The sequence below is a fragment of the Aulonocara stuartgranti genome (genome assembly GCF_965226115.1).
Source record: "Aulonocara stuartgranti genome assembly, chromosome: 7".
In the NCBI taxonomy this organism is placed as follows: Eukaryota; Metazoa; Chordata; class Actinopteri; order Cichliformes; family Cichlidae; genus Aulonocara; species Aulonocara stuartgranti.
In genome coordinates, this window is record NC_138945.1 from 42,688,589 (window position 1) to 42,715,626 (window position 27,038).

The 27,038-nt window shown below is 40.0% G+C and overlaps 1 protein-coding gene across 1 annotated transcript in view; it reads left to right on the forward strand.

Annotated features, from left to right (window-relative positions):
* LOC309710226 (aminopeptidase N-like) overlaps positions 1 to 26,506 on the forward strand; it is a 61,465-nt gene extending 34,959 nt beyond the window's left edge. The window contains exons 5-24 of the mRNA XM_082539517.1: positions 1,410 to 1,596; positions 1,702 to 1,844; positions 3,206 to 3,342; positions 3,443 to 3,569; positions 4,336 to 4,490; positions 4,565 to 4,678; positions 4,775 to 4,918; positions 7,118 to 7,183; positions 7,294 to 7,359; positions 7,771 to 7,943; positions 9,822 to 9,901; positions 10,009 to 10,139; positions 12,640 to 12,695; positions 16,298 to 16,445; positions 16,582 to 16,673; positions 19,517 to 19,627; positions 23,757 to 23,924; positions 24,300 to 24,440; positions 25,989 to 26,070; positions 26,156 to 26,506. Coding sequence (XP_082395643.1) covers positions 1,410 to 1,596; positions 1,702 to 1,844; positions 3,206 to 3,342; positions 3,443 to 3,569; positions 4,336 to 4,490; positions 4,565 to 4,678; positions 4,775 to 4,918; positions 7,118 to 7,183; positions 7,294 to 7,359; positions 7,771 to 7,943; positions 9,822 to 9,901; positions 10,009 to 10,139; positions 12,640 to 12,695; positions 16,298 to 16,445; positions 16,582 to 16,673; positions 19,517 to 19,627; positions 23,757 to 23,924; positions 24,300 to 24,440; positions 25,989 to 26,070; positions 26,156 to 26,320 — 2,486 coding nt within the window. The 3' untranslated portion in view covers positions 26,321 to 26,506. The remainder of the gene's footprint in view (positions 1 to 1,409; positions 1,597 to 1,701; positions 1,845 to 3,205; positions 3,343 to 3,442; positions 3,570 to 4,335; positions 4,491 to 4,564; positions 4,679 to 4,774; positions 4,919 to 7,117; positions 7,184 to 7,293; positions 7,360 to 7,770; positions 7,944 to 9,821; positions 9,902 to 10,008; positions 10,140 to 12,639; positions 12,696 to 16,297; positions 16,446 to 16,581; positions 16,674 to 19,516; positions 19,628 to 23,756; positions 23,925 to 24,299; positions 24,441 to 25,988; positions 26,071 to 26,155) is intronic.
* The last annotated feature ends 532 nt before the right edge of the window (positions 26,507 to 27,038 follow it).

Genomic DNA, 27,038 nt, shown 5'->3' on the forward strand with positions numbered 1-27,038 from the left:
ATGTGACGTATGACCCTGAAGGTAAGCGAGTCATGGACTAAAGTAAAACAGTATGTTGGATGTGCCATGCAATGCTCAATTACATGGGTGTGAACTAGTGTGTTAGCGCAGTTAGCTCGTTAACGTGTTGGCCATCTAGCCCCATGCACGGGGCGATCGGCGGTAGCTCGTTAACGGAGATTTGCCGTGTTGTGGCGTTAAGGTCATTTCAACGAGATTAACCTGAAAGCACTAGTGGGAACACAACGAATATGACTGCACATTTACGCCGACATCATCCTAGTGCAAAGACAAGTGGAAGCAGACAAAAAAAAGCAAGCATGCCACTAACTTTAGCCGAGTCATTTAGACAGCTGTTAGCACATGATTCTCCTTATGCTGCTGAGAATATAGCCCAGAAGAAGCGGATAGTATTGCTTTTATTTTGGAAAGAGACATTTCTCTGTAATAAACTCTCTTTTCCAAAGATGAGTGATTCCTCAATCAGATACAGGGCTCGCAATATCGCTAGCCCGACGTCCCGGAGCTAGCGATTTTTTCAGTCGGGCTACCAAAATCTATCTCTTCCCTGCCCGTCGGGCTATTGTAGGAAAAATATATGTCAATGCTTTTGCATTCTTTCAGAAATGTAGCTGGGTAATTATGTCATTGGCATCGGTGAGCCACTGTCAATATGTGACATATTGAAGTCGCGTTTGAATTTGCGCTTGTGTATAGAGAGCGACAGCACTGATCTGTGAGTGATGATAATTTGTGCACCAATTCCTCTGACATCGTCTTATTAATCGTTAGCTTACTATGCAAACATGACAAGTGAAATCTCCCGCAGCTTAAACATGTGAGAGGTTGATCGTGCAGAGAATCGCTGAGCTTATGTGAGTGCGTGTGTAAAAGCATTTCAGTTCTGCTGAGCCAAATAAGACAGGTCAGGGTGAAGAAGTGACAGCCAAAGAAAAGCTTACCACAAAACGGAGAAGTTATGACAAATCAGACTATAAGGCAAAAAGAAAGTGCAGCTTTATGGTTTCATGGACAAAATAATTTCTGTGGCTGCAATATGACGAGCTAAATAACCAGGGCTGCACATAAGTGGTCCGCAGGTGCGCATTCGCTGTCAAAATAAAAAACACGCACAAGGGTTAGGGTTAAATTTAAAAACTGTACTTTTGAGTTAAAATATATATTTATAATTTTAATAAATGACAAATTAAAAAGGCATGAACATTTTTTTGTATCGAAAAAATATCGAACCGTGACACCAAAGTATCGAACCGAACCGAACCGTGAATTTTGTGTATCGTTGCACCCCTAATATATATATGTGTGTGTGTGTGTGTGTGTGTTGTTGTTACATTCTTGGAGATTATACAGAGAGACCATTAAAGATGTTTTGTTTTTTTTCTCTCCAGATGATGCAGCTGCTCTGATTATAGAATCAACATGGCTGCAGCCAGAAACACAGTATCTGGTTATCAACTTAAAAAGTAAATTACGTCAAGGACAGAAGTATCAGCTGTACACTGAGTTCACTGGAGAACTAGCTGATGACTTGTCAGGGTTTTACAGGAGTGAGTATGAAGAAGATGGATTACAAAAGTAAGTCCTCTTTGTGTCCTTCTATGGCTGGATTTGTTTCACTGGTGTCATTTTAAACCTCTACAGTCTCACTATTTGCATGTGTGGAATTTTGATCATTTACAGGATAGTTGCCACCTCTCAGATGCATCCAACTTATGCCAGGAAGACCTTTCCTTGTTTTGATGAGCCAGCTTTGAAAGCTATTTTCCATATAACGCTCATTCACCCGCCTGGAACAGTAGCCCTTTCAAATGGCATGGAAAGAGGTCAGTGTACCTAAACACAGTGTCAAGATCTGCAACAGCAGATCATAAGGAGCACAGAAGAGGATCCAAATAAAGACGCATAGACACAGGAGACAACAGAAGCTGAGTCGTTTATTTAGGCTGGTAGACAACTGTGACAATACAAAAACATGAGGGCGATTAGGGAAAGTAGAGAGACATGGGAACAGAGCTGGAGCAAACTACACATAACGAGACAGGGAGAACAACACTGAATACAATGCATATGAGACAAGGAATACCAAAGTAAAACAGTAAACACGGCAGAGATAGAGACGAGGAGCCAAGATCCACAAAAATGTCCATGGAAGAGAACACAAAGCACATGATAGACAGACATGTCCAAGTGCCAGGGGACTAGAGATGGTAAAGACATGAGAGACAGAGAGAGAGAGAGAGAACAAACAGAGACGTCTGAGGAAAAAGGTAAATAACTAGAGGGCACGACTAACTCTCACTGGAGACACCGGACAAGACAAAGACAAAAGGAACTTAAAAGAAAGGAAACCAGAAATACAAATAAACTGAGAGACAACAAAGGAACTAAACTCAAGACTAAATGGTACAAAACTTGGACTTAAATCATCTTTATCATGCAAGGAAAGAGTCACGAAACCAAAATAAACTCAAAACACTGGATTAAAGACCCAGGACCATGACACACAGTTCAAATAACACAGTTCTAAGTGTTTTTAGTTTTAATTCTGTTGAATGCATGTGATGCATTCGGCGTTAGCATAAACCCTTTAGATTCAAAGTAATTTAGACGACTGCCAGACACAACCTAGACCTGGTGCTACAATTTGTGCTACGGAGAAATTTGCAGTCATGTGTTTAACTAAATGTCAATTATGAAAAAAGTTAATATCTTAAAGCTCTGTCATAATGACCAAATGCTGTAGCCAAAAGAAGTCCGTTTTCTTAATACAGCTTCGCTCTTTAACTCTAAAACTTAAAAATAAAAAATCTTCGTGCTGCATGTGTTGATCAGATTAATTATGAGCTTCAGAATCAATAACCTATAACCTTACTAAATAGTAATTTAACAGAATAGCTCATATAAATATTCATGAATTTTTAGGAAATTTGACTAGCTGCTGGAAAAAGGTTCCTCAACTAGACTACTTTAGTTTTAATTCTGTTGGATTCACATGATGTAGCTATAAAAGACTAATATGGTATTTTTGTCACCCTGATGGGCAGGGTGTGTGTCTATTTTAAAGTTTGTATGTCTCATATGGACAGTCATCATCGTGTTTAACAAAACAAAAAGTTGCACACAGTAGCATTACCAAAACCTTGTCTTCTATTACTTCATTCATAGTCACTGTTGTGTTCTTCAGATATTGCTAACATCACCATTGATGGAGTAAGTTGGACAAAAACCAAGTTTGAACCCACCAAGAATATGTCCACCTATCTGTTGGCCATCATTGTCTCTGACTACACATATATCAATACCACACAAAAAGACCCTCAGGTAATTCTCTGTGTGCTTTGGTTGACTTGCTTCAAAACTGGAAGAACTGTGTCAAAAACGTTTGTGAAAGAGTTGGTTGCTGTTTTGTTTTTGTTTTCAGATTCGTATCTGGGCTCGAAGGAAGGCCATTGACCTAGGACAGGGAAACTATGCTCTCAATGTAACTGGACCCATACTGGACTTCTTCCAGTCATACTATAACATTGCCTACCCTCTAACTAAATCAGGTGACCCTGCTTTTATAACAGGTGTTGTTATAACATGATGTTAGTGTTTTACCTTTTCCAATTATTGGATAGATATTGGGTGGGTGGGGAGTTCTTTTACCTATCCAGATTACTGAGAGAGAGTCTGTCTGAACAATTTCAGATGAATTGATATGATTGTTTATTAACCCCTTGTATGAAAGCGAATTAAAAGTCTTGTTGCAAATGGTAAACATACGGAGACCCGATTTGCATAAATTAATAGAAACATTAAAAGAGGTTTCATCAAAAGATGACATTCAAAAACAAGTGTCTTTTTCATACATTGTTCATATTTATCATGAAGATAAATCCAGTTTCCACTTAATCTCTAGGCAAATCAGCACAACCTGGATTTTAATGAATGAATCAATTAATTCATTAATTAATTACCAAAGGTTTTGGTTGAAACCACAAGGTTTCACATGAAGGGTGGAAGCATAAGGGTAACAAGACACAGAAGAAACTAATCAAGTGCAGTGACACAAACGAAGTAAAACTACAAAAAGAGAGGCAAAAGAACCAAAATCAAAAACCATTAGAGTTCTTACTATAATTATAAAAATAAAGAAAATCAGAAAGCTATAAACTAAAAACTCTCATCAATAAAACTCACAGACCACAACAGTTTATACCAGTTGAGGGAATTAAGGAATTGTGTGTCTTATAACAAATTGTTTAATTACAATCTTAAGATAACTTGAAGCAATTCCTTAAACCTATATTAAATCTGCTCTCTTCCGCACAGACCAAATTGCTCTACCAGACTTTTATTATGGTGCAATGGAGAATTGGGGTTTGGTGACCTACAGGGAAACCAATCTTCTTTATGACCCTGAAACTTCCTCCAGTAGGAATAAAGAGAAGACTGCCACCATTATTGCCCATGAATTAGCACACATGGTAAGCTGTTTTGCCTTTTGATTTGTTCGCTCCTTGATAAATCAACAAATTAATTCATGCCATGTCTGGTACAGTGGTTTGGTAACCTGGTGACCCTGCGCTGGTGGAATGAAGTCTGGCTCAATGAAGGCTTTGCTTCATATGTGTCTTACCTAGGAGCAGACCATGCTGAGCCCACATGGAATGTTGTGAGAACAGACTTTTGCATTTGGACCTGATCTTACATGCATTCTTGTCATAGTGTAAAATTCTCTTAAAACATTCCTGTTTGTCTGTTTGCCCAGAGAGACCTGATAGTACTTGACGAAATTCATAAAGTTTTTGCTGTCGATGCCTTGACTTCTTCTCATCCTCTGTCCTCTAACGAAGACAGTATTGTCCTACCTAACCAAATCAGTGAACAATTTGATGTCATCTCATACAGCAAGGTACAGAAGCTGCAACACCATACAGTATCACTACTCATCAACTGCTAATTATCCTTAATTGAATAAGATTTATGTATGCAAACATGCCCAAATTGTCTTTATCTGGCCTTTTGAGTTTATAAAACCTAAGTAGTTTAAACAAGATTAATTGTAGGAGATTAATTGAGATCTCTTTTAACTTAACATATCTCACCCTACTGAATAACTACGGTTCAGAGAGGATTTGGCTTCAGATTTGGAGGTGTTGATTCTCATTCCCACTGCTTTACACTTGGCTGTGAACCATTCCAGTGTGAGTCAGAGGCCATCACCCGATTAAGCCAACAGAACCACATCATCTGTGAAATCAGAGAGGAGATTCTGAGACCACCGAAGTGAAAGCCTTCCTCCATTTGGCTACGCCTAGAAATTCTGTCCATATATATTACAAAAAGAATTGGTGCCAAAGGGCAGCCCTGGCCATCACCCACCTGAAATTAGTCTGATTCATTGCCAGCTATGTGGACCAACCTCATGGAATGGTTGTATAAGGATCAAATGGCTCATAGCTCATAGCAGAAAACCCTATACTCCCGAAGGACCTCCCAACGGACACTCCCAGGGATACGGTCGAATGCCTTCTTCAAGTCCACAAAGCACATATAGACTGGTTGGGCAAACTCCCGTGTACCCTTTATCCCCTCGAGTATCCCCGAGAGGATAAAGAGCTTCTCCAGTGTTCCACGACCAGGACAAAAACCACCCCAGTCTGCCAATCCAGAGTTACCCCCCTGCCCCGATCTCTACACAACATTGTAGAGGTGTGTCAACCAAGACAGCCATGCAGTATCCAAAGCCTTCAGGAACTCAGGGCAAACCTCATTCACCACAGGGGCCCTGGCACCAAGGAGTTGTTTAACTGCCTCAGTGACCTCCCCCCTAGAGATAAACGAGTCATCCCCCTTGTCCCCAGGCTCTGCTTTCTCCACGGAAGACCTCTCAGTGGGAGTAAGGAGGTCCTCAAAGTATTCCTTCCACCCTGACAATGCTCTCAGCTGAAGAACCTTAACACCACTAGGGTTCAGATCCGAGAGGTTGTTCCTCCCAATCACCCCCCCTCCAGGTCTCACTGTCACAGACATGAGTGTTGAAGTATCACAGTAGGACAACAGAGTCCACAGGTGGAGCACCATCAAGCACCCCACCCGGGGACTCAAAGAAGGCTGGGTACTCTGAACTTTCATTCACTGCATAAGCGCAGATGACAGTCAGGACCCATTTCCCGACCCAAAGGCACTGGGAACAAGCCCTCTCACCCACCAGGTTAAACTCTGACATACAGGCAGCTAGCCAAGGGGACACAATGGGATACCCACCCCAGCCTGCCATTTCTCATCAAGTGCAAATCCAGACTGAGACAGTCCCCTCTCCAGGAGACTGGTACCAGAGGCCAAGCCATGTGTTGAGGAGCGCCCAACTATATCTAGCCAGTAACTCTCAACCTCACACACTAACTCAGGCTCCTTCCCCATCAGGGAGGTGACATTCCATGTCCCAATCACTAGTTTAGGTAGTCAGAGATCGGTCTGCCTGGGCCTCTGCTCCTGGCCGCTGTCCAACACACATTGCAACCGACTCCTAGGGCGCCTCCTGTGGGTAGCGGCCCTACAGGAGGATGGGCCCATGTCCCTTTTTCAGGCTGTGCCTGGCCGGGCCCCGTGGAAGGTCTGGCCACCAGAAGCTCGACCTTAGGCACCTTACCTGGGCCTGGCTCCAGGGCAGGGCCCTGGTAACCCTGTCGTGGGCAGGGTGAACTGTTCCCTCGATGTTCTACTCATAAGAGTCTTTTGAATGGCTCTTTTTCTGGTCCCTCACCCAGGACCAGTTTGTTATGGGTAACCCTACGAGGGGGCAACCCCACCCAACAATATAGCCCCTGGAATCTCTGGCACACACAAACCCCTCCAGGACAATAAGGTAGCGATTCACGGAGAGGGGTAGCGATTCCATAATGATTGAATACAAAATAAGTAATAGCCCTGAAGATACTGACACTGTAGATGTGAAAGATCAGGAATAGTACCACTTTGAGATAAATGTACATGTCCTGAATAACTAGTGTTTTTCAGCTGCTGTACACTCTTCGATATATTGTGTTAATTTTTTTTATTATTATAAACTGAGTAACTGATAGATTGAACAAAACTTTTACCTCCTCAGGGTGCAGCAGTGTTGAGGATGCTTTCAGACGTTCTCTCAGAGCCAGTCTTCATCCAGGGACTGAGTGTATGTTTTTGTATATTTCTTTTAGTTAGTTAATGAGATACATCACCTTATCCAATATTGTTCAGCCACAGATAATTAAGAATTTTGGATTGTTTTCCTTTTTTCTGCAGACTTACCTCAATTACTTTGGATACAGTAATATAGTAGTGAATGACTTGTGGCATCATCTGCAGATGGTAAAATGATGATTTCTTTTTTTTATTTACAAAGGTTGTATGTGACTTTGGCATTTTGTTACAGTTACAAAACATGATTGTTTGGTATATTCTCTAAAAAAGGGATAGTTACATTACCATAATTTTTTTTTAACATTTTATGGCATTTTGAAATTTCTCACACTACCAGACTATGCAGCCAGACACAAAATCATCTGCATGTATTGCCATATGATCCTACAAAGGACTGAGGTTCTATTAAAACACACAGTACAAAAAATTTCACAAATTTTAAATTTCACAATAGCTGACAAATGTTATTACTGCAAACTTCTTATATTTTATTTTCATTTTGTCTTAAAGTTATTATCATTATGCCTCTGGTGTTTTTTTTTAACTAAATTCTTTTTGGTACTTTTTTTTAATCTACAGGCTGTGAAAGAATATAATGGTTCACTTCCTCATTCAGTTGATCGAATTATGAGTCCCTGGGTGCTTCAGATGGGATTCCCTGTGGTTACTATAAATACAGCCATAGGGAAAGTATCCCAGAAGCACTTCCTGCTGGATGCAGATTCTAACGTCACAGTCAAATCACCTTACAAGTATGCAGAACTACAGCTTTTGAAATGCAAATATGCTTTGACTCATTGTGGCAGTATTGAGAAATATGTCATTTTTTTATATGTCCTTCCCACAGCGTTTAGATTTAGTCTAAAGTCAACTTAGATTTAGTTACGTTTTGTTTTCATAGCACAAGTTCACAGCAATAGTTATTTCAAAAAGCTTTGTATAGTAATAAAAAATACCTGGCAATCTGAAAATCTCAAATAGCCCTTTGCAATAGCAGGAAGAAAGAACTCCCTTTTAACAGGAAGAGATCTCTGGTAGAATCAGGCTCATGGAGGAACTATAAACACATCAGGAAAGTGTTTGCTTGTTTAGGGTTGTTCACCACATCCGAATCAAATTCCTGATGAAGGCTCTTAGGATCCTGTTGCATCCTTCTCTGAAAGAACAATTTTTAGAGGGTATAGCAGACGTGGCAGTTGGTTGACTTGAAACTACAACGTAAATCTCCACATTTCTCAAAATAGTATTTCAGCTTTTTTTTTCTCGAAATGGCCTTTTGGGTTTAAACTTTAAATTGTGACAGCTCAAAATGGACAATAATAATGAAAGAAAATCTGAAATAACTGGCACAGGTAATGATACAGGTAGAAATCTAGACAGCAACGTTTGGTCTGTTTAACGATTCGATTCTTTATCGATTCTCTTATCGATTCTTGTTTTTAAAAAAGGAGAACACACAGGTCGATTAGCTTAGAACTTTGTTTTATATCGTCTCTTTGAACAAGATAGAAATTTAGCAGTAACATGGCCTTACAAACCCAACTGTGAGATCTTAAGCGATCCAGCCTATGGCTCTTCCATGGGGTGTCACGGGGTCCCCAGAAAAAAACATTGTAAATGTAAAATAATAAAATAAATATTCTTCTGTAGCAATAACAAAGTATAACATAAATTATTCTGTAGCAATTACACAAGAATATCCAGTAATGTCCCTGCCTACAATTAAACACATTCACTTACCGAAAATCGGGGGCATCTGCTGTAGCAAATGGGTGCAAACCTTTGACCACAAACTTAGTCCCTGCTCGGTGACATTCGTCTATCCTGGACTAAAAGGAGACGCTACCGGTAGACTGCAGCAAGAACTGCCAGCATCTGAGCCAGCCAGACTCTGTCTGTCTCTCTCATCATGGTCACCTAAATGCACAGTAATGGCAGGTTTTGTAATAAGGCAGATAGTGCTGACATAATATGCACTGTTAGTTGATTATTTACCTGCCGTATTAACGGGAGAGGACGTGCAAACGTTACCGCTGCTGCTGGGTTCGTCCAGAGCAGAATTAAAAACACGACATTCATTTAAGGTTATCGCGTGTTTTATGAGCAAATGCTTTTGCATATTCATAGTGTTTCCTCCCTTAAATGAAAGATCTACTTTGCAAGTATTGCAAGTTGCCCTGTTGTCATCTGTTCTCGTAAAGTACAACCAAACTTTTGAGCGGTTGTGCCGCTTAGGCGCCATGATTCCTGCCAGGTAAATGACGCTCAACAACATGGTGCCGTCATTCGAGGCGACTGGAATCGATAAGGGAATCGTTGCAAAAATGACAAACAATTCCAATTAATTGAAACAGTGGGAACCGGTTCTCAACAAGAACCGGTTTTCAATTCCCATCCCTACTTATAGTATTTATAGAAAGTTAGACCCTTTCTAACTCTCTATTTTGTTCAAACACTTGACACATGTAATCACATAACATTATTGGATCACCTTATTTAAGGTCCATTTAAACAGTGAATTGCTAAACCGAATTAAATAGAAATATTAAATTCACTAGTATTTGTCAGAGCTGCACCTGTTAGTAACTTGTTTGGTATATGAATGACGCTAAATGTGTTGCCTTCCCCAGCTATGAGTGGCTGATTCCTATTCGATGGATAAGGGGTGGTACGGTCCAGAAAGATATCTGGTGGCTCATGGAAAAGGAAGGTAAAGCTGGTACACAGTTTTAATGTGGTTTTACAAGTACAATACAAATGTAATTAAACTTTTTGAAAATTTAAGCATGTGGGTTTTTTTTTCTTTTCCTCCATCAGTGATAAACTTAGAAATGAGGAGTGATGGTTTTTGGGTACTGGCCAACATTAATGTAACTGGATATTACCGGGTAAACTATGACTTGGGAAACTGGGAACGCCTTTTCACCCAGCTTAATACAAATCACAAGGTACACAGACACTCTCTGACATGATTCACATTTTCTCATTTAATGGATGCAGGACATCAATTTCGTTATTTTCTGTTATCAGTATTTATGCATATGCATAATGAGATATGCATATGTACATATAAAAAATTCCCCTCTCATCCCTGTGGGCAGTCTTTATCCTTCAAACTCAGGTCCTCAACCAGATCTTGGATGTTGTTCCTGGGATTTGGTGAAGCCACACCTAGCTTGGTGGGAGTTTCTGAACCTAGTGCTCCGATTACCACTGGAACCACTGTTACTTTCACCCTCCACATCTTCTCGAGCTCTTCTCTGTGTCTCAGCGGGGAACGCCTATGTATTTATGAAATGGACCCAAATGCAGACACAGGAGAGATGAACTGAGGTTTAAAGAAAAAGTGAGCCTTTATTGTGGCGGATGGCAAAACTAAACTAAGACCTACACTGGGAAATACTAAAATAGCTATGAAAACAATTTTCTTGGGGATAAATAAAGTATTATCAATCAACCAGTCAATCAACCAATCAAAACAGTTTCGATGGATAAGAACATGAAACTGAAAAGGAACATGCGACTATGGAGCTATGAAACGAACCAAACATGAACATGAACCTGAACAGTAGAGAAAACTCTGTGACTTGACCTGATTCAACATGAACGCAAACAGACGACCCAACAAAGACTGCATGGATCACACAGATCAGGGAAAGTGGAAACACATAGGGAAACAGCTGACACAAATGAACGTCATGACACCACAGGGAAGAGAAACACTAAGCACGTTGAACATAGAAACAGACTTTCAAAATAAACCAGGAAACATGGAGAGACCGAGACGTTACAACACCGGCTTGACAACATGAAACACACAGACAAGAAATACAAGTCATACTGACACAGAGGAAAAGAACAGACTCTCACAAGGGAACATAGATGAAAACCTAAACTGGAATAACACTTAACTTAATCCTAACTGATAATACCAACACAAGACTTTTATTTTCACATATTTTCAATATAATATAAGAAATAAAAATTACAAAATGAACTCAAAATGCTGAGTCACAGACCCATCCCCTGAGACTCTGAGCCCCTGGTACTTCTCCAGCTTCTCATGTTCCTTCTTCCGGATGTTGCTATCATTCGGTATTGCTAAGACTGTCACTACGGCTGTCTTCTTCTGCTTGTCCACCACTACTATGTCCGGTTGGTACATACCAAGCAGGAGCCCATCCTTCCATGATGGTTCCTCCTTGTTCTTGGGTTTCTGCTGCCTGAGGTATTTTTACCAATTACCTAGTAGTTAGTGGTAAGGCGAAATGACAGCCCCAATTTGACAACTGTAAGAATTTATATGATGGCAAGGACCAATCAGCTAAGTAAAGACAAATGACAGCCCATAATTCTTTTAAGAACTGAAGGTCAGTCAGTCTGGAAAATTGCTAAAACTTTGATTGTGTCCCCGAGTGCAGTTGCAAAAACCATCAAGCGCTACAACAAAACTGGCTCATAACAGGACCACAACAGGAAAGGAAGGCCAAGAGTCACCTCTGTTGATAAATTCATCCAAGTCATCAACCCTTTAAAAACTGCAAGTTAACAACACCTCAGATTAGAGCCCAGATAAGTGCCGCACAGAGTTCCAGTAGCAGACACATCTCTACATCAACTGTTCAGAGGAGGCCGCATGAATCAGGCCTTTATGGTCAAATAGCTGCTAAGAAACCACTACTAAGGAAAAGCAACAAGCAGAAGAGATTTCTTTGGGCCAAGAAACACAAGGAATGGACATTAGACCAGTGGAAATCTGTGCATTGGTCTGATGAGTCCAAATGTGAGATCTTTGGTTCCACTCGCCATGTCTTTGTGTGATGCAGAAAAGGTGAACGAGTGGTCTCTGCATGTGTGGTTCCCACTATGAAGCATGAAGGTGGTGTGATGGTCTGGGGGTGCTTTGCTGGTGACACTGTTGGGGATTTCTTGAAAATTGAAGGCACACTGAACCAGCATGCCTACCACAGCATCCTGTGGCAACATGCCATCCCATCCTGTTTGTGTTTAGTTGGACGATCATTTATTTTTCAACAGGACAATGACCCCAAACACACCTCCAGACTGTGTGAACGCTATTTGACCAAGAAGGAGAGAGATGGAGTGCTACACCAGATGGCCTCCACAGTCACCTTACCTTAACCCAATCGAGATGGTTTGGGATGAGATGGACCCCAGAGTGAAGGCAAAAGGGCCAACAAGTGCTCAGAATCTCTGGGAACCCCATCAAGACTGTTGAAAAAAACATTTTAGGTGACTACATCATGAAGCTCATCGAGAGAATGCCAAGAGTGTGCAAAGAAGTAATCAAAGTAAAGGGGAATTATTTAGGAGAAACTAAAATATAAAACATGTTTTGAGTTATTTCACACTTTTTGTTTACTATACAAGTCCATATGTGTTAATTCATAGTTTTGATGTCTTCAGCGAGAATCTATATCATTCCAGGTTATACCAGTGATAAACAGAGCACAACTTGTGGATGATGCATTCAGTCTGGCCAGGTAGGTCCATTAAGTTGCAGTTTTTCACTAATTTCCAGTTCTAATAATTCTGGTGTCTTTTATATATACCCACTGATAAAAAAGTAACTATATAACTTTTCCTATTTGAGACAATGAAGTACTGACTCAAGTGCAAGCTTTAGGTTTTTACGCAGATCTTTTCTTTTGATGCCACCTTTTGCTTTTCAGTAACTACATTTTCCCCCCAGACTTAGTTAATTGCTGTTTTTCAATTTAAAGTTTTGGAAGCTTACATTTCTATTATTTATAATCAGGAAATACAGATGATTAGTAATGACGAAGTAAGGGCAGCTACGAAAAGTGGAAAGGAAGCTGGTGCCATGGTCCTGGATCTTTGAGCCAGTTTTTTTGTTGTGGACTCCTGGGCCTTTCTTTTGGATTTCAGAGATGATTTAAGTTCATGCTCAGTATTTTTCATTCCGAGTTTAGTATTTCCTTGTGCTTCTGAGTTTCTTATGTATATTTTCTCAGGATGTCTTGTTTGATTATGTTAGTTCCTTTAATGTCCTAGAGTCTGTGTTCTGTCCTCAATGTAAAACCTTACAATTCCAAAGGAACTGCAAGTAAGCCTGCAGCCTGAGAGCAAAGTGTTCTATAGTGGCAGCATGGGACACTAAGGACTTTAAGATAAAATGGGGCCTGCTCATTCAAGACCTTTTATGTGAGGAGAAGGATTTTAAATTTGATTTTTGGATTTATAAAGGAGCCAATGAAGAAAATCCAGTATGGGTGAAATATGCTCTCCCTTTCTAGACTATGTAAGTACTCCTGCTGCAGCATTTTGGATCAACTGAAGGCTTTTTGTTGAGTTCTTAGGACAGCCTGATAAAAATGAATTACAATAGCCAAGCCTAGAAGTAATCAATGCATGAACTAGTTTTTCAGCATCACTTTAAAAAAACAGGATGTTCCTAATTTTAGAAATTTTGCACAAATAGAAGAAAGCAGTCCTACATATTTGTTTAATATGTGCATTGACGGACATAGCCTGGTAGAAAACACCAACTCCAGGACTTGTCACAGTCTTACTTGAGCAGAGGAAAAGCAAACTCTTTGCGTTTTGCGGGGCGGCATCATGGTGGGGGCGGCATCAAAAAAAAAAAAAAAAAAAAGCTCGTTCTCATGCTGCCCGACGTCATGCCAGCGCATATTGTGAATGACATAGATACCGATCGGTTTTCTATCTCCCATTTGCTGGGAGTAAGGACGCCCTCCGTTTGCGAGGTGCGCCTGCTGCTTGCGGCACAGGGAGGAGAGGGCGGGGCGGCGGGGGATTCTCTGGCTGGCTGGAGCAGCATCTAATAACCAACCCACAAAATAACACAAAATAAAAAGAAACCAACAAACACGAAAACACCAGACATTATGATACAGACTTATAATTTGCACCGATGTTTTTTCAAAATTCTATACGCGAAAAGTGAGCGCGAGAGCCCTCGGTGCGCCTGCTTGCTGCTGAAGTCAAAGTAAACTTTATTGTCATCTCCGCTACATACAGTCCAGTATATAGAGAGACGAGACGACGAGGCTCCAGTTACAGCAGTGCAAGTAAATGAGCAATATGTATAAGAAGAGTAAGAAAATAAATATACACTTTAGGACCAGGGGTAAAGGGATCAATAACAATTTAAAATTTACAGTTTGATGATTTAAAGTCTCACACACAACCCGTCGAAAGGGGAGGGGGGCCGGCTCCTTCCAAATAGAGCACATTTCATTTATAATGTTGTAAATCCAAGACCATTATGTATTCATGATTTGAATCCTGGGTTGTGTGAAATCCCAGAAATGCACCCTAGACAAAGTGAATCTGTGAACTAAGGTGTAGGTCTATTAGGTTATGTTGTGGTGATCCTCGGGTTGGGGGATTTGTGTTCATACTGGAGTGCAAAATTAAAACCAATGGAAGATGGACAAGAAAAGTTCAAAGCCATCAGGTCCTCAGTTTATAAAAAAGACAAAAGAAGAGGAGGAGAAATGAGCAAAAGATGCAGGTAAGCAGATGTGTCATTGGATAATGGCAGGTCATCCTGAAACAATCAGAATCAGAATACTTTATTAATCCTTAAGGAAATTATGTGGGTTACAGTTGCTCCAAAAAGAAATGGTAAAAATAGTAACAGTAACAGTTACTGCCATAAACATACAGCAATGTGCATAAACATACTTATTTTAATGCAGATATTGTCACAATTAATTATCAGCATATTAGACATGCAACCCTCCTATCTGCAGACAGATGTCAAGCCAGCTGCAAAACAACAACAGATTATGAGCTAACATTACTCCGACTAATTTGAGGTTCAAGTGTTCTAAAAATCACACTCTCCCTTTAATACACAGTTTTATTACCTTCTCACATTGTATGAGAGTTTATTTGCTAAGTGTCATAGGCAGAATCTGGGCTCATCACTGAACATAATATTCCTCCACATGTTCATGATGCACCAGTGCACATGTTGTCAACATCAGTTCAAATGGGCCTGATGGTGAAGGGCACCCATGGCAGGCTTCCTGGCAGTACTGTAAGGCCAGAGTTCGGCTGTGTCCAGTCTGTTCTGGGTAGAGAGCCACCGGCTTCATCATCCTGCAAACTTTGACTGCAAATCTGTTGAAGACTAACTGCGGTCCCTGGCCTTCTTGCGGTGTCATCTTCTTGGGGTGCCCTGTGTCTGAAATTCCCTGTTATATGGAATTTTGTGTTCAATTTGGAGATGATACTAGGGCTCATTATAAATACGCTGGAAGCTGGGTTTGGAGAACACCACCTTAAAGTTGCTTTATGGCATTGGGCCATATCCAGATCAGTGAAATAGGGTAAGCTTAGAGCAGACATCAACTGACAAGAATCAGAATCGCATTTATTGGCAAAGTATCTGCACAAACACATACAAGGAATTTGGTTACGGTCGATGGTGTCTTTCAAGCACAACAATGTAAAAGCACACAATATGTGAGCAACACAATGAACAATATACATAAACCACAATATAAAAACATCTAAATCCTTATATACAAAAACTACAGGATTACAAAAATGAATACCACAGAATGTACATAAGGTGCAGTTGCAGTATGGCAGTGTGAAGCAATGTGACAGTTCAACTATTTAGGAGGGAAATAGCAAGGGGAAAGAAACTGTTCCTGTGTCCGGTGGTCCTGGTCTGCAGGCCTCTATACCGTCTGCCAGAAGGCAGCAGGTCAAAAACTCTGTGTCCAGGGTGTGAGGGATCTGTAAAGACCACTGTAGAAGGGTCCATGCTCACTGGTCCTGTTAATCAGATACCTGATTGGCACCTGATCGTCAGCACCTGGGGTACCAGAAATTCAAAACAAAGAGTCGGTAGCAGAATAAGTTATTTGGCAATGTCAAAAAAGAGATGGCAAGTTTTCATGGGCGCAATCCACATACTCAATTCCACTGCTCAAACCACAAATGTATTTTTCTCACAAATGTGGTGAAAAGAGGTTTTCCAGTGTTACAAGATTTATTGAATAAAGAAATTTGTTTGTGGTCAATTCTTTGCTGTAATATTGTTTCTTAGCAATAAGTTATTTATTCCCATGTATTCTTTCTGCAGGGCTCAGCTGCTCTCCACCTCTCTAGCCCTCAGGACAACCTTTTACTTGTCAAAGGAAACAGAGTACATGCCCTGGCAATCTGCTCTCAATAATCTGGACTATTATTACCTCATGTTAGACCGTACGGACGTCTATCAGCCCATGCAGGTGAATACTTTCCAAAGTTTAGCTTTTTAAGAAATGTTCCTTTACTCTCTATGACTGTTTACCCAACTGTGACTTTAGACCCATTTGGAGGAAAACATTTTCTGCAGATAAACTCTCCTTAACTCTTGATTTTTAGGACTACATAAGAAAGCAGGTGACTCCACTATTCCTATACTTCAAGAACATGACCTTAGACTGGAGCAGTGTTCCTGTACAACACACCGATCAGTAAGTATACTCACCAGGATACATAGTCCACCTATAAACGCAAACAAAATATAAAGATGAGTAGATGAGTATAGGTTACAAGACATCAGAGAAACAGCAGCTTATATAGATATAGAAAAATAAATAAATAAAGACTTGAACCACAATCCAAATGGGTTATTATAGTCTAAAAATCACTTTCCCATCTTATTCCTACAAAATAATCAGCAATCCACAAATGACATATATTGACATATATTCCACCTTGTAATCAGTGTGTCAAAACAAAAAAGAGATCTGATTTAGCAGTTGGCTTGAGTGCTGGATAGTAGTTTAATTTATTTTTTGTACTTAAGTTTTGCTAACCACAATTTCCATTAGTTTTAGATTTCTCCTAGACTGCATTGTAGTGTTAGTCTAGTTCTTACTCTAGCATAGTAATGTATCACAGATCAATCTTGGTCCTTGTTCCAAGAACAAAGTACTTTTATTTATAAATGCATGGCCGCATGAATAAATTAAAAAAATTCTAAACATGTACTGAGAAAGTGGGTACGGAAAGTATTCAGACCCCCTTAAATTTTTCACTCTTTGTTATAATGCAGCCATTTGCTAAAAGTTAATTTTTTTCCTCATTAATGTACATACAGCACCCCATATTGACAGAAAAACATAGAATTGAAAAACTGAAATATTATATGGTCCTAAGTATTTTAGAATTTTGAAGTTACCTGGATGAGCCTGCTTTGTAGTGCAAACCTCAGCTGAGGTAAACAGCAGACTGACAGCCTACATTCACTACAGATGAACGGCACCCAGAAATAGTTGTCCTTCAGTGGCCACTGTAGGTGAACTGTGGAATGAGAGTGGTAAGAAAACAGAACTCAGTTGACTGCAATCTACAGTCCACTGACATCTAGCAGTTGTATTTTATACACTTTAATGTAGAACTTTCCAGTTCTGTTATGACTCGTCTGCCTCAGTTTGAGCATCACTCTTGTGGCAAAACTCTTAGCGCTCTGGTCCTTTTGTAAAACAAATATATATATTATATGGTATAGAAATCAGTTAGACAGTAAAAAATGCTTGTATGAATGTGTGTGAATAGGTGATTGAGACATGTTGTATAAAGTGCTTTGAGTGCTCAAGTAGAGTGAAAAAGTGCTATATAAGAACAATTTCATGAATTTTTATTTTTTTTTTATCTAGCCTTTCTTTATATTAGCAAAAAGCTAGTAATTTGCTAAGATTTCAGTGCTTTTTCAAAGTCTTCATTCCTTATTTAGTGCTGTTCAAAGAAAATTCCATGGTGGATACAAATTTTGGTGACCATACAGGCAATGTACAATGAATGAAACACGTGAAACTACTTATGAGATAAATAATCTATATGAAAATCAAAAGAATTGACACTTTTGACAGTGGTTATGCTAAGTTTTGTGTAGATTGGCTTACCCATTAAGGAGGTGATGGGCTATATACACTACTTTACACCAGTCCAATGTGTCTCTGATGCTCAGTGATGGGTTATTCCCATCACTGAGCATCAGCATTTTACTAAGCAGTTTAAGCAGCTGCGCGCTCCCACAGGTGGCAATCACTTTCTGCCCGACGATCACTTTTTGGCACAACACCTGGAGCTAAGGAGCAAAACAATCGCATGAGTGCTGCTGTTTGACTGAGGAAGAATAAAGTAGTCGTGGTAAGCCAATCACACGACCACTTCAAGACAAAGCAACAAGGTGATATATACCAGTTTATAAATTGTGTTGATAGGCAACGTAAAACCAGAGTCATGATAAACAATATATACGCAGCGTTTTTTTCCTCAATAGTTTCGCCACGTTTACTGTCTAAGGACAGCGCAGCAAGCACTCTCTGCTTATGAGCAACAAATCAAAAACAAAAACAAAAAAACTGCCCTTTCATTTTGGTGGGAAAATGCACCATGTCAACCAATCAAAAAATGATATGGCAACATGACATTTGGTTGTTTAGGAAGAGGGGGAAGTTTTAGGAGTGACGGCGAGAGAGAGAGAGAGAGAGAGAGAGGAAAGAAAGACAGCAGTAAAAGAGAGAGAGTGAGTTTTGAGATGTGAGAGATTTGTGACGTTTAGCGTGTTTGGAGTGTGTAGTTAATGTGTTGTCTTGTGTTGTGTGTCAGAACAATGAGGTGACTGCTGTCTCCAGGTAAAAAATAGGAGTGATACACCTGCTGCTGTCAGACCTGCAGGTATCAGGCTGTGATGTTCTCCTTTATAGTGGACAGAATTTTTTTTTTTTTGGAGTGGCACAAATAATTTGTGGCATCTTATTGAATGCAGAACAGCTGATTGTTCTGTAAATAGTTTGAAATATTTTACCCCCTTTATTAAAAAAAGGGGGTAAAAGGTAAATGGCTGCAAATAACTTTGTTGTTTGCAAAACTTTGTGGTTGTTACAGTAAAAATGTAACTTTCTACTTGGATTTTATGTTTTTTGTCTGACTTTAGATCAATTGTATTAATACAGTATGTCAAAATGAAAACTTAACTGTAAATTCAAACACGTGAGGTTGTGCTTTAAAGGATGATACCAAACAAGGCAAAGTAAATAGTTTTTAAAGGTAAAATGTAGAGGAAACATCAAAAGTAGTTAAAAATGGCCAATTATACCCTGGACCCCAGAGGCTTAAAGATTTTTTTTAAAGTAACGCAATAGTTACTTTTCAAGTAATTAATTACTTTTAGAATCTTGTAACTCAGTTACTAACTCAGTTACTTTTTTGAAGAAGTAACAAGTAACTATAATTAATTACTTTTTCAAAGTAACTTGACCAACACTGCTGATGTTTCAGATATAACGATGCCTGTCTCTTCTTGCAGATATAACCAGGAGAATGCCATTCGTATGGCGTGCAGAAGTGGGGTACCAGAATGCAACAGCTTGACAACCACATGGTTCAAAAAATGGATGGAGGAACCTCAACAAAATATGTGGGTCAACTTTATAAACTACTTTTCAATCACTGCGCTTTAATGAGATAGTTTTTTTTTTTTACATTGTAGAAATTCTGGGCAACAAGGAAATTCATATATGGCATATTCCATAGAGCAGGGGTCTCGAACTCCAGTCCTCGAGGGCCGGTGTCTTGAAACTTGTTGCAAAACATGTGAAAAAGAGCAGTAGGTCATTAGCAAGACTCTAGAGAACTTGACTGCATGCTGAAGTGGCAACCCCTAACCCTACTCAAGTCAATTTAAGTAAATGTAAACATTTGTTTGGGAAAATGTTGTTCTAAAGTTACTTTTATTGCACCATGTTCATTCACTCACAAGCTGCTGTAACATGAATCAAATGGCTGAATTGCCAGCTCAGCATACAGTCAAGTTCTACAGAGTCTTGCTAATGACCTACCAATTGTATTCACTTGTGTTGCAGCACGGACACATGGAAAAGTTTCAGGACAGGCCCCCTTGAGGACTGGAGTTCGAGACCCCTGCCATAGAGGTTATCAAGGCAAAAAGCACACATGTCCAGGACCTTTTCAAAAACACAATATTTATATGAGCCATCTTAAACATTTATTTTTAATCTAAATGAAAAGAATTAGCCTGTTAACTTGGTAATGCTAGCTTTGTTTCCATGTGCACTGTTTCCACACAATGCACACATTCTTAGTATTAAGAGAAACTTTAAACGGTGCAGTAATGCCTGCAGCTGTTGGAAGGCAGCCCCAAGCTCTTTAACAGCCTGACTCACAGTAGAACTAACCAACTGCTGTCTTATTTACATTAAGGTGTAGTGTAACTGCCAGCATAGTATTTCCAATATTATTAATAAAAATAGAAAATAAAACAAAGCTTAAAATTGAATTTTGAACCTGAACTACCCAATTCCCATTACTCAAACCAATATCACCGAGTCTAAGAGCAGGTCATATTCAACTGAATCAAATGCCTTGGACATATCAACAAACAGCTGCACAGTACCGCTTCTTGTCCAAGGCAAAAATGAACTAAATGATATAAAGATCTTAATTAAATGTCCTATCCGCAATAGTGCCATTATACTTACCCATACACCTATATTTCTAGCTGATGAAACCTATTACAGCCTGCAACAGTAAAGAACCTTGGATGTATTCACTTTAACAGCAAGCAATTCAGAGTGCTGTTGTGAATGGTGTGGGGGTAGGGATAGGCTTGGGACCCTCCCCTAGCTCCGCTGCGGAGGGTCTGTGCTGATGGACGTGGGTTACTGACCTGAACTGCTGCTGAACTGGGCCCTGGTCCGGATGGGCCTGGGTCCCCTTTCCCTGGCGGGTTGCGGAGTATGGGGGTGCCTACTGGGGTGGCTGCCGGTGGAGCTCACGGGCACGTCACTGCAACCCCTCCTGGCTTCTGCTCCGCGGCTGCTGAGTGACCCCTCATCTGGGGATTTGTAAATATTGTAGCTATCAATTACAATCACACAATTGGGCATTAACTTTTTAAACTGCATCTCTGATAGAACCATGATATTATTATCAGTTGTGATAATGTAGATATTTATCATGTCAGTTTTAGGGACAAGACTTCTAACATTAAAATGTAAAAGGCAAAGACCTAATCTATTTTTAAAATCTGCTGGTCTGAGAATGTTTTTTATTGGACCAGGGTTTGGTTGCATGTTCCCAGATAACAGCAGAGCAGCATAACAGACTTGAATCTATTAGTTTTATAATCAGCATCTCTGGCAGCTGAGTACAAAAGCTCTTTTTGCACTTTGAGGATGTCATTCAGAGCTTTCAGAGATTGTAAATATAGCAGAATCCTCTTGTGACTTGTGATTGTGTGATGTCAGTCTTTTTCTTTTGCATAGAATGAATTTCTCAATGAAGAATAAATGAATCACTGACAAATATTCAAAAACATAAAAAAGGAGACGGTAAATGCCCTCTTGCAATTGAGTTCAAATCATCCAAAGAGGCAAATATTAATGAACCAACAGATGCGAGTGGCCAGCTTTTCCTGAAAAGTCAGTGACTCTGCTACTTGTGGACAAAATTCAAGGAAGTAGGTTCAACAAACTCTGAGTTTAAAAATAAACCAAGTTACAGTGGGGCAAAAAAGTATTTAGTCAGCCACCGATTGTGCAAGTTCCCCCACCTAAAATGATGGCAGAGGTCAGTAATTTGCACCAGAGGTACACTTCAACTGTGAGAGACAGAATGGGAAAAAAAAATCCATGAATCCACATGGTAGGATTTGTAAAGAATTTATTCGTAAATTAGGGTGGAAAATAAGTATTTGGTCACCTCAAACAAGGAAAATCTCTGGCTCCCACAGACCTGTAACGTCTGCTGTAAGAAGCTTTTCTGTCCCCCACTCGTTACCTGTATGAATGGCACCTGTTTGAACTCATCATCTGTATAAAAGACACCTGTCCACAGCCTCAAACAGTCAGACTCCAAACTCCGCCATGGCCAAGACCAAAGAGCTTTCGAAGGACACCAGGAAAAGTATTGTAGACCTGCACCAGACTGGGAAGAGTGAATCTACAATAGGCAAGCAGCTTGGTGTGAAAAAATCAACTGTGGGAGCAATCATCAGAAAATGGAAGACATACAAGACCACTGATAATCTCCCTCGATCTGGGGCTCCACGCAAGATCTCATCCCGTGGGGTCAAAATGATCATGAGAACGGTGAGCAAAGATCCCAGAACCACACGGGGGGACCTGGTGAATGACCTGCAGAGAGCTGGGACCAAAGTAACAAAGGTCACCATCAGTAACACACTACAACGGCAGGGAATCAAATCCCGCAGTGCCAGACGTGTTCCGCTGCTGAAGCCAGTGCATGTCCAGGCCCGTCTGAAGTTTGCCAGAGAGCACATGGATGATACAGCAGAGGATTGGGAGAATGTCATGTGGTCAGATGAAACCAAAGTAGAACTTTTTGGTATAAACTCAACTCGTCGTGTTTGGAGGAAGAAGAATACTGAGTTGCATCCCAAGAACACCATACCTACTGTGAAGCATGGGGGTGGAAACATCATGCTATGGGGCTGTTTTTCTGCCAAGGGGACAGGACGACTGATCCGTGTTAAGGACAGAATGAATGGGGCCATGTATCGTGAGATTTTGAGCCAAAACCTCCTTCCATCAGTGAGAACTTTGAAGATGAAACGAGGCTGGGTCTTCCAACATGACAATGATCCAAAACACACCGCCCGGGCAACAAAGGAGTGGCTCCGTAAGAAGCATTTGAAAGTCCTGGAGTGGCCTAGCCAGTCTCCAGACCTCAACCCCATAGAAAATCTGTGGCGGGAGTTGAAAGTCCGTGTTGCTCGGCGACAGCCCCAAAACATCACTGCTCTCAAGAAGATCTGCATGGAGGAATGGGCCAAAATAGCAGCTACTGTGTGTGCAAACCTGGTAAAGACCTATAGTAAACGTTTGACCTCTGTTATTGCCAACAAAGGTTATGTTACAAAGTATTGAGTTGTATTTTTGTTATTGACCAAATACTTATTTTCCACCCTGATTTACGAATAAATTCTTTACAAATCCTACCATGTGGATTCATGGATTTTTTTTTTCACATTCTGTCTCTCACAGTTGAAGTGTACCTCTGGTGCAAATTACTGACCTCTGTCATCATTTTAAGTGGGGGAACTTGCACAATCGGTGGCTGACTAAATACTTTTTTGCCCCACTGTAAATAACTCTGAAATCATTCAAATTCAAATAATTCACCATATTGAGTGGCAGCAAGTATGAGTAGCTCTTGAGAGAGTGTTCAGTTTTAAATGTGTATTTTCCAAATATCGTGATGTGCACAACTCTGGGAAAAGTAATGTCCGCAAGAGATAATCTTCTTAGCCCTTGTTCGTCACCCTCAGAATGGCTTCCTCAACTTCAGTAATATGTGGTGTCTAAAGGCTAGTAAGTAGAAGTACACGCCATTTTTGCCGTCAGTTCTGATGGGAAATGTCAACTCACTAGTCGACAAGTGTGACGAGTTGGGTTAGACTGGTTGGGAAGCACTGGTGAGAAATCCGTGAGTCTAACAGTGAGTCTTTTTAACAGGATGTATTTTAAGATACTTACTCAGCAGTGTGTTAACTGTAACCTTTTCAGGATCCACCCCAACCTGCGTTCAGTGGTGTACTGCAGTGCCATTGCAGCAGGTGATGAGGCTGAGTGGGAGTTTGGATGGTCACAATTTAAGATTGCTTCTGTAGCAAATGAGGCCAACAAACTCATGTTTGCATTGGCCTGCACAAACAACACAGAGCTGCTAAACAGGTATGTGTGTCCTTCCTGTGCACAAATAAATGGAACATACAGTGATGTAACAAGTCAGTAAGAAAATCCCTTATGTGGCCCATAAATCAAGTCAGGGAATTTGCAAACAAACAAAGCAGATTTTTTTAAGCCCCTTGGGTTAAAGCCTTAGAATTAACAAACTGATATAATGAAAAGAACTGTTTTTTAATGTCTCCCATAAAAAAAACTTATAAAGGAACTCATTATAAAAACTGAAACTATTTTTGCAATCTATTGTAGCTTTAAACTTTTTAAGAAACACTGAGTTGAGTGTGGATACAGCAGAGACTCCAAGAATAAACATAGGTGAAGGAGCTTTAGTAAGTGCATTTCTTGTTTTAACTGTTTTCACAGGTATCTGTCTTACACTTTAAACTCCACTATCATCCGGAAGCAGGATGCCACCAGTGTCATCACATCTGTCGCCAGCAACAGAGCAGGACAAAAGCTGGCTTGGGACTTTGTCAGAAACCATTGGGAATACATGTTCACAGAGTTAGTATCACACTGATAAAAAATAATTTGCATGTGTGAGGTGGAGCAATAACTGAAAATACAGAAAACATCAACATGGAGTGTGAATTTTAGTACAGTAGCATAAGGTTGTTAAAATATACTTTTACCCTTTTTTGATTGACAAAATAATAATCAGCACTTCTTTTATTCTGAAAGCATTTATCAACCATCAGTTTAAGTCCTGAATGAATATTTTAATACGGTCAATTGAAGTCACAATGGATTGTTATATGCCAAGTAAAGGAGGGTTCAAAACCTGAGCTGGTACAGGTGTGGTCAGAAGTCTACAGGGGCATGATTATTATGGTAATTTGTGGCTCTTGATGATTTCTAGTAACTTTATTTTTCCAGGAAATGGTTGTACAGCATAGCTCTATAATGACTTTTAAAAAGGGTATACAAGTTTGAATTTACTTTGGATTTTCTCTAATGCCATAATGGCACCGGATACCGGTACCCATCCCTATTCTTCAGTGACCTTTTTCACTCACTATGTGTTTATCCAGCACTCCATTTTAATCTGTGGCGCTCTTCCACAGCATGTCTTTGTCCCGTCTTCCCCCTTTCACCTCAGCTGGTGATAGTAAATGGACCAGGCTCAGCTTCCTTAACCTGGTTCTGCTAGAAGTTTCTTCCTGTTAAAAGGAAGTTTTTCGACCTTATAATATAAAGTGCTTTAAGGCAACTTTCGTTGTGATTTGGTGCCATATAAATAAAACTGAACTGAATTGATAATTGTTTTATCATTTGTTCCTTTTGAGTTTTGTTATTTCATGCTTTAGGCCCTTGCCTAGCTTTTGTTATAGTTCGTTAGTTCCCTTTTCTGATTCCTCTCTATTTCCGCATGTCTGTCTGGTTGTCTCCGTGTTCTGTCTCTGTGGTTTCTGGTCTCTCCCTGTTTAGTTGTGTCAGATGGTCTTTTCTCTCTAGTCTCCGTGTTTCTTTCCCTTTTTTCTGTCAAGTTTGTATATCTTTGTCTCTGTCTCAGTGTTATGTTTCCTGTTTTATTTAGACAGTCCCCTGTCTTGTGTGCATTCTGTTCACCTTTCTCCTTGCTGTCTCATTAGTCAGTTTCTGTTCCGGTGTGTTCCCTAGGTGTATCTAGTCTGCTTTGTAACCTCCTGTGTCTGTTTTAGTCCTCCATTTGCCTCAGTTCATTTCTCCTCATGCTGTTTTTTCACTCGTCCTGTGTGTTTCCTAGTTTCCACGTTCCTGGTTTCATCTGTGCCTGAGTATTTAGTATTTTTGAGTTCGAGTACTAGCAGTAAAGCTGGCCTTTAAGTTTATGTTTAGTCTGAGGAGTCCTGCATTTCGGTTTATTCCCTGCTTACCACACTGATGATCGTAATGTATACAGTTGTAACTTGGCTTTGGTTTAATAAAACTAAAAAATAAACCATAAATAAACCATGGTATTCATTCCCATGAATGTATGTTAATTTCTGACCACAACTGTAAATATGCCAAATTTTATGTGTGCAAAGCTTCCAAGAATCTGTGAAATAAAGCATTCTCGTGTTCTTTCAGATATGGCGTGGGCTCTTTCTCCTTTGCTTCTATGATCACTGGGGTAACAGCGAGGTTCTCCACACCTGCTGAACTACAGGAGGTATACATTGATTAGGTACAATACAAAACCAATTTTTAAATGTTAAGCTTTTGTCTGAAGTCTTTTCCTGTGATTTCTCTCACAGCTGAAGGAGTTTGTCGAGGCGCACAGTGCAACAGGGTTTGGTTCTGCCACACTGGCTGTAGATCAGGCCCTGGAGAGGACCAGAATGAACATCAAGTGGCTGCAGACAAACAAACAGGAAATCCTGAACTGGTTCAACAGTCAGAACGGAGATCAAATGCAGTAACAAAGGTGTGTTTGGAGATTTAGTGTTGTTTTGGTTTTTTTCTGGAAAAAAAGAGTGACAATTTTATAAACTACTGGTGTACTGGTGTTAATGAAAAACAGCATGCAGTAATAAAGTAGTGAAAGATGTCTGTCCAAATTAAATTTGATTTGACTGTATATGAGATGTGTTTTAATAAATAATAAACTCAGATGATCCCTTTATTAAACTGACTGACAAATGCAAATAAACTAAAATGTAACCAAACTGTAAAAACATTTTACCCATTTTATTTTAGATAGATATCAGATTTGATGATATCCTCACATCAGAACTAAAAAATGTATTTCATAGATGTGTTATGGGATCTGACAAAGTCTGATTTTAATGGTGAACAAGTCTTCCTTACTTTTTATAAACTTCAAAACTCGCCTCTATCAGTGCGCCCCAGGGCAGCTGTGGCTACAATGTAGCTTGCCATCACCAGTGTGTGAATGTGTGTGTGAATGGGTAGATGACTGAATGTAGTGTAAAGCGCTTTGGGGTCCTTAGGGACTAAGTAAAGCGCTATACAAATACAAGCCATAGGGTCTTTGCCTCAGGCCTGTCCTTCTGTCTCGTTAATCTCTTAGAACAGCAATTTTCTTTTTTCAGTAACTGATGCAGGGAACCTCTTATAAGCAATACTTTTTCCACTGCGAGATTTCTGCTGCGTATTCAGAGAAGGACAAAATTTGCT